An 8,296-nucleotide genomic window follows, 5' to 3' on the forward strand; every position below is an offset into this window, starting at 1 on the left:
GCGTGAGGCGGTTCAGCCGTCGCACGCGGCGCGTGCAGCGGTGCCCGCCCCGCGGGCGACGTCTCAACAATCTAGACATGACAAATTTTATCAAAATCAGTTTGGGCGTGAAGAGGTAACAGACAGATAGACAAACATATAAACTGAACTGTAGTGTTATACTCATTAGTATTTACGAGAGTATAAGAAAAGGTATTTTGCTGGTAAGCCAGATAATAAGACGTACGATAATATAGTGGATAGATAATTTAGTGGAACTTAGGTCCTTTATCAACCAGTCAAATTAGATTGTATTTTACAAGCTTCTTTTTCTGTGTATAAAAATCTCGATATCGACATACAAAAGAGCACTAGCGGCACATCTCTACGTGATTAAATTATGATTATTATATCATCTTCCGATAACACGTACAATCAACAGAGAAACCTGTTGCAAAATCAATTATTACTGCGATTAGAAAAAACGGGTTTTAACAGTATATAGGATGTAACTGAATAGAGGTAAACAAAAACATATTATTGTAGCAAGAACTGTTTGGTATTAGGTATAATATAATTTTAAGTCAAAATATAGTCATTTGAGTTCCAGGAAATGAGGAGTCGATCTGATCTTAAAATATAAAGAGGGAGGATTTTTTTGTTTGTAAAGTTATTGGCACAGACAGAGATCACGGCTTGTTTGTGGCAAAGTGGTTTATGGTTTTTCGTGACTCCATTGCATTTCGCGAGTAATTACTCCTATGCAATAGCATAATATCTACATATCAGAGGCAGAGACTCTACCTTTTCTCTACCGTAGAGTCTGGAACTAGCTCCTAAATAAAATGCTTAGTACTTTGAAATTCGAATGGGTACTTGTACATTTTCCCTTATGGCTGAACTCAAATCCCACATTCCAGTCTATTGTAAGCCTAACCGGAAGCCGTGCCACGAAACCGTTTTGAGACTTTAACAATCGTACGAGAATGCCGCATCCTACTCTAACAAACGTGAAATGACGTTGTTAGAGCAGGACGTGGCATTCTCGTCCGATTGTTTGAGTCTCAAAACGGTTTCGTGGCACGGCTTCTGGTTAGGCTTACAATAGACTGGAATGTGGGATTTGAGTTGTGGAATGTAGGCCTACTGAGCCGTTTAATTCGCCAATGTCCAATGCGAAACAGCAAGTTTCGCTAAAGTTTTCCTAATACTTACTGAAAATGTAATAAGTAGATATGTTTGTCTGTCTGTTTGCGCGTCTGTGTCACGTATCCGCGGTCACCTCATCTCGCTTCCGCGTCACTTACGCAAATGTTGTGGCTGGTACAAGTCTAAAGATGTTGAGTTGAGTGGTGAGTCGACTTTGTTCCGGGCGTAGCTAAGGATAATTACAATTTATATATCGGCTATTTCGTGAAAATGTATGCGATAGCGATATTATGCACGAAATATATAAGCAGCTGCAGCTGTAGTTTTGACGAGCGTATATTGTTTTCATATTTCGTATAAAATAAATTAAAATTATTAAATGTTTTAACAAATTGATTGCATTAATGTTTGTAATAAAATATAGGTCTACCATTCTGGTATGGCAAAGGATGGGAGATTTTCAAAAAAGATCCTTATTCATTGGATATTTTTTTACATTTGCATGTATCACACACAGAATCAGCCGCTATAAGGAAAAAAAAAGTATCAAACGTTTTGCTCCAATTTGCCCAGTATTGGTAGCGTCAATTTCTTTTTTCCATTTTTTTCCATCAGATTCTGGTAGGCCTATAATTACCATATCTTATGATTCTGTTCTTTTCTAGAACTATAGAGTGTAATATAGAAAAGAACAGATTTTTTTTACAAATCGTGGCTTTAACATGACCAAAAGCGATGTAAGTAAAATCTTATATAGCGTTTTTGTTACCGTGCAAAACGATATCTTGCAAATCGCTACCCGCTTATAAATTAGACCGCTCGTAGGGCTTCGGCGAAGAGCAAAAGGATTCTGCGGGGCGACTGCAAACCAACTTTCTTGTATGCATTATGCATTCGCTAATACACTTTTAGCAAACACATACCGTTCACAAGTATTTTACCTGTGATAAAACCTTTAGCCCGAAGGCATAAAGTGCACTTTTATTCATGTCAATTGTCAAGCTCTGAATGGTTTGTACTTTGTAGTAAAACTTACATAACTTAATAATCTAAGTTGGTGACATCTTCAGCGCATGTAATTCTTCTGGTATTACCTACGTTTACAATTTGGTCTTTCATAGACAGATGGATCTGCGTCATTTGGTCAATCCCAGCTGATAAAATATAATTCGACCACATGATATTATAGAGCTGAGATCTTACTAAGAATCAATTTTCGTGATCGCAAGAACTTCTTTTACTAATAAGTATATTACTTCATAAAGTAGGGTTTGTTGTCCACATCGGGAATTTTATCATCAATCTGCCTAGAATTATGATATGTCAGTTGCAGTCAAACATTTCACAAAATGTGACAATATCATGAATTAATTGAGCATACATTTATAACATGATGATCTCGACAAATTCAGTAGTCAACAATGCACAAAGTATAACACGACATGTTTACACAACTTACAAGGAAGCAATTACAGCGATTAGCGTGCGCCGCCTGTCGCTATGTCTCAACTCTCAACCACCGATCATCTGCAACGATGACCTTAACGAGCCCCGAGGGTACTTAGACAAAGTGCATACGACGCAGAAACAATGCGCCAACAACAATACTCTATTTTGTCGCTTCCTGACTAAATAGAGGCCCAGATAGATTTAATAATATTATATTGGACGTCGGATCTACAAAATATGTCGAAAACAACCGACGAAAGAAATTCGTTCGGGGTTCGCCAAAAAGTTTCATGTATTTCAGAATGAGGCGAATATAGAGTCCGGGCGATAATCTAGAAGTTCGTTAATTGATCACTTGACTTCCATAGGTATGCAATAGGAGTGCGATAGCAATACAATAGCAATACTCGTCTTTTTCACTTATTTCACGCAAATTCTCACGACTCATAATCATTTCCTGCTACACTTGTTGCTGGTACTGCACATGCAGTATTTTTTGGCGACGAATGTTTGAAAAGTGAGTGTACTTGAGTTAATTTTATAAGGTCAACTAGGAGACTGATTACGTTGAAAAGTGACCTTCTCAAAATAAGGAAGTATTTTATAGCTTTTTATTTATGTAAAATATGTTTATTTCTTTTAATAACATTAATAGAGTTTTTAAATAACTTTATTATTCTTTGATGATGTCAAGAGGCACAATCCTAAACCCAATTTCTAATTTTAAGTTGTTTTTAAATATTACTTTCATATTAAACTTGAAACAAGATGTCTAGACATTGTATATCAATTGAAACTGTGGTATTGAAAAATAATATTTAACTTAGCTATAAAAGAACAAACAAATACGTGGGAGAGCTATGCTTCGGCACGAATGGGCAGGCTCGACCGGAGAAATACCACGTTCTCACCGGAAACCGGCGTGAAACAGCGCTTGCGCTGTGTTTCGCCGAGTGAGTGAGTTTACCGGAGGCCCAATCCCCTACCCTATTCCCTTCCCTTCCCTACCCTTCCCTATTACCTCTTAAAAGCCTGGCAACTCACCTGCAGCTCTTCTGATACTACGAGTGTCCATGGGCGACGGAAGTTGCTTTCCATCAGGTGACCCGTTTGCTTGTTTGCATCTCATAAAAAAAAAAAAACACACCACGATTATATCCTTTAATATCAATCCCAACTCTCCTCATCAGTGACCTGAACTACCTTCTTACTCTCCTCCCACAGTCTGCTCGTCAACACCTCATCACTCACTAGCCAGTGGTTAATCCACTCCGTGCAGAACTTGTAATGCTTCCCACTGGTATCATCGAACTTGGGATCAGCTGCTAAATACGCTATCTGCTGCCCAATATCCTCCTTCGGCTGACCAATCAGATCCACGAACAATCGAGACACATTCTTAGCTATACCCGACACGTTATTCAGTATATCCGTATCCCGAGCTACGAACGGATCAAAAGTGTTCACACTCACTCCCGAACCCTCGAACTTTCTATTCAACTCCGCACTGAAGAGCGCAATCGCTAGCTTCGAATTGGCTAAAGACTCCACTGGGGTATACCTTCCGATGTCGTTCCAGTGGTCAAATTCAATACGTCCGATATACATCGCTGCCGCTAGTCCGTTTATGATCCGACTCGGCGCCGATTTCTTGAGCAGAGGCAGCAGTAGATACGTGAGTAGGAATGTGCCGAAGAAGTTCACTTGCATGGTCAGGTTTAGGCAGTCCTCTGTCAGCCTGTCCGGGAGGAGCACGGCGCCTGCATTGTTGACTAGCACGTCCAATTGATCCTCATTCTGTAGGACGTTTGCGGCGAAACTTCGCACCGATTTCAGGGATGCCAGATCAACGACGTCGTACGATATTCTGTTACTTCCTGTACTCTTTCTGATGAGATCTCTCGCTCGGATGAGTTTGGTTTCATTGCGGCTGGCTATGACAACCCTGGCGCCTCTTTTAACTAGATTCTTGGCTGCTTCGTACCCGATTCCTGAGCTTCCCCCGGTCACGATGGCGAACTTGCCATCGAGTCGCGCGGAAGTCTGGCACATGTTGGCAGACTGGTGGTACCACCAGGTTTAACCGTACCTTTAGTAGGCACTAGGCAGCATTTGTTTTGATCTGTTTACGTTTAAGGATATGAGTCAGAGATACTACTACGAGTTTCATCTCGAATCGTTTCCTCGTCTTCGGAGTTGCTCTGTATCGACAATGCTCGATTTAAAATGTGGGGCAACTGATTATTTAATTATTGATTGGAAGAACATTTTAAAGAATTACGAGTACACTTGGAAAACTCCAAAATTAAGTACGCAATAATATCTATTAGATTAATAAATGAAAAACCCCGAAGTTTTCCATCAGTGAGCAAGCCGATCATGATGAAAAATGGCAAACACTGTCAATCACGTCACATTTTAAACAAAACAAATTAGATCAAAATCAACCTACTCATTCTGATGCTACAATATATTTTACGATGCCATAGACAGGCACACAGGTAGAAACGTGAAACCTATAACACCCCTCTTTTGCACAGGATTAAAATGACTTCCAAAAGTTCGAGTTGTCAGTGAGTTCGAGGTGGTAGTGAGATCGACATGTGTTCGAGTTCAGGACACGAGTTAAACAGGAATTCAACGTCCATTGTGAACAGCTACCCACCTTGAATCACAATGTTTTTTATCGCACAAAACAAAACCTTAAATAAATCCTTTATTATTTTTAATGACTAGGTAGGATATTTTGACCGTAATTTGTACAAAATAAATTTAAATTTTCAGGTAAAAACGACAATTAATGCGACCCGAAAAATTTTACCTTGAATAAATTAATGAGACTAATTAAAATTTTACCCAACTACGGCAAAGTCAGGGTTATTACTTCAGCAGTCTATTGTTTATGCACTCAGAAATATTTTATGATTTGTGAATACTGATTAACTTTAATTTTCATAAGCTCGATAATTATGTTCTTCGTTATATGAAAGTTAAGACGTAACCATTAATGAGTGAGAAAGTAATTTTTAGTTTTTTATCGTTTATTGAAACAAAACCAAAAATGGCGTAAGTAGGTTCGTCCAGTGGCGGATTTACAAATTTGCCGCCTGTAAGCTATTCAATTTTTGCCGCCCCTATAACTGACCTTTGAAATTCAACACGTTAGTTTAGTTCACAATCATATCCCACCAAAAGCATTTTTTGAAAATTTTTGCTGAGACGACCACACATAAGTCGGATCGACACCCTGTGCGGTAGCGAAACGGCGAAGCCTTACATATTTCCTGGTATGTAGAATTTGTTTAAGTTAGGGTTAGTAGAGTTAGGCCGTGTAGATTCAGAAGCTAATTGGCTCTACATGAGATGTCATATCTTTTTCACAGAGTAAACCTTATGTGGTCGTCTCGGCAATATTTCACAAGATGTTTTTGGTGGGATTTTTATTTCTGTAAGATAAAAAAAATGGGGCTAAATTTGTCGCCCCTCTAAATCTGCCGCCCTAGGCTCAATGGTAAATCCGCCACTGGGTTCGTCACAACTCGCAATATCGAATAGGTACCTACTATAACTATAACTTTATAGTTAAGTTAATAGCTATTAATATTTAAAAAAACCTAATAAGTTTTCAACCAGTTTGCAGCTCTAAACTTAATGCCAACTTGTTATTGTATAGGCTTATTAAGTGTTAAAAATTTTCCCATTTCCGGGCTAAAGTCGCTTTTATATTACAATTTAATCATACTTTACCTTGTCAGTCATAATAACTCATACTTACATAATACCAGAGACCAGCCATACATATATTTATTACTCTATGATAATACGTAGTGAATATGATTTATTTTAATTTAAAATTGGAAACGAGTAGACGACTCACTTGATGATGAGCGCAACAAAATATACTTATAAAATCTTCTGCACATAACGGAGAATAACAGACTGAAATTATTAAACTTTTTCTATGTAAACGTCTTGATTTAATTGAAAATTTTAGGTACCATCGAAGAAATTGATTCATAGGCAGTTGACAGGCCTACGTCATTTGGTCGGATTATGTCAATTTCGTGTAATTCGTCATCTGTCGGCTGACGTTTGACATAGCACGATCAAATTAATTAGGTCCACCATCTGCCTATGAAACAACTTCTCTGATAGTAGGTACTAAAATATGTAACTAAATGTTGAACGCCTAAGGTTTTACATTAGCAACGACAATTATTTCTCGTAGCTCAGGAATTCTCGTCCGGTGTGACGCATCAAAGTTTAAGCAAATCTATAAAACAAACAATAGTTTATTTAAACAACAAAATTAACAAACCATGACTTAAATAAGTAACAGTTTTAAGATTACACACCCTTAACACAAAAAAGTATAAAATTCTTAATAACATTCCTATAAAATATGTTGCAACTATAACAACTATGATCTAAATTCTTAATAAAACATTGTAAATTGTTCTATTATACTTATACTTAAAATAATAGTACCCTAGTAAACGAATGATTCTGCTTGGAAAAGTCGAAAGCAGAAATTTTGACTTTGGTACCTTGTTTAGACTAGTTAGGAGATAGGCAAAGAAGGTCCCGTTTTTTGGTTTTTTGCTTACTCATCATAAACGGTGCTTCGTACGAAATTCTCTTGTACTACATAAAAAAAGCTAATTGAATTCTCTACAACTTTGTCCTTTACACTTTGTATCTATCTCCAATCATTGCCTCGCTATGAGCTTCTAAAATTGGCCGAGTGTGTTTTTAGGGTTTCGTACCCAAAGGGTAAAAACGGGACCCTATACTGAGGCTTTAATGTCTCTCCGTCTTCCTGACCGTCTGTCTGTCCATCTGTCTGTCCGTCTGTTTGTCCGTCTGTCTGTCCGTCTGTCTGTCCTTCTGTCTGTCCGTCTGTCTGTCCTTCTGTCTGTCCGTCGGTCTGTCTCCGGCTATAACTCAAGAACGATAATAGCTAGAGAGTTGAAATTTTCAGAGATTATGTATTTCTATTGCCGCTATAACAATAAATACGAAAAACAAAAGAAATTAAATATTTTTACAGGGCTCTCATACAACAAACTTGATTTTTTTTGCAATTTTTTGCTCGATATCTATCATGGCATAAGGTAGGCTGAAATGTACACAAAATACTTAGTTATATTTATACTTTAATAATTAAAAATAAAATTTAAATAAAATAAATAATTAATAATTAATTTTTAAAGAAGGAGGGGCATATCGTCCAAACTAATGTAGCACTTTGAGACATACGCCAAATGAAAGGGCTTGAAAAGTTAAACATTTTATTGTAAAACGAAAAATGTCTAAACAAAAAAAAAACATCCTTTATTATTGCACCATACGCTAGTTTTACTAATTATAAACAATTTCTCCAAAGCGATGTTAAACGAAAAAATCAGGCAAAGGTTCGATATTCAACATTTTATTGTTTTTTGTATGAGAAAAATCAAGTTTGTTGTATGAGAGCCCCCTACAATATTTAATTTATTTTGTTTTTAGTATTTATTGTTATAGCGGCAACAGAAATACATAATCTCTGAAAATTTCAACTCTCTAGCTATTATTGTTCTTGAGTTACAGCCTGGAGACAGGCAGACGGACATACAGAAGGACAGACAGACGGACAGACAGACGGACAAACAGACGGACAGACAGATCGACAGACAGACGGTCAGGAAGACGGACAGACATCAAAGTCTCAGTAATAGGG

The 8,296-nt window shown here is 37.5% G+C and overlaps 1 protein-coding gene across 1 annotated transcript; it reads right to left on the bottom strand.

Annotated features, from left to right (window-relative positions):
• Positions 1-3,728: 3,728 nt before the first annotated feature.
• On the bottom strand, positions 3,729-4,750 carry LOC121734206 (retinol dehydrogenase 13-like). The gene has a single exon (XM_042124686.1). It carries the CDS (start codon positions 4,627-4,629, stop codon positions 3,745-3,747), a length of 885 nt encoding a protein of 294 aa, XP_041980620.1. The 5' UTR covers positions 4,630-4,750; the 3' UTR covers positions 3,729-3,744.
• Positions 4,751-8,296: the final 3,546 nt, after the last annotated feature.

This window comes from Aricia agestis, chromosome 15 (assembly GCF_905147365.1).
Source record: "Aricia agestis chromosome 15, ilAriAges1.1, whole genome shotgun sequence".
NCBI classification, from domain to species: Eukaryota; Metazoa; Arthropoda; class Insecta; order Lepidoptera; family Lycaenidae; genus Aricia; species Aricia agestis.

Coding starts and splice junctions, on each gene's coding strand:
- LOC121734206 (XM_042124686.1), bottom strand. CDS start 4,629: ATGTGCCAGACTTCCGCGCGACTCGATGGCAAGTTCGCCATCGTGACC.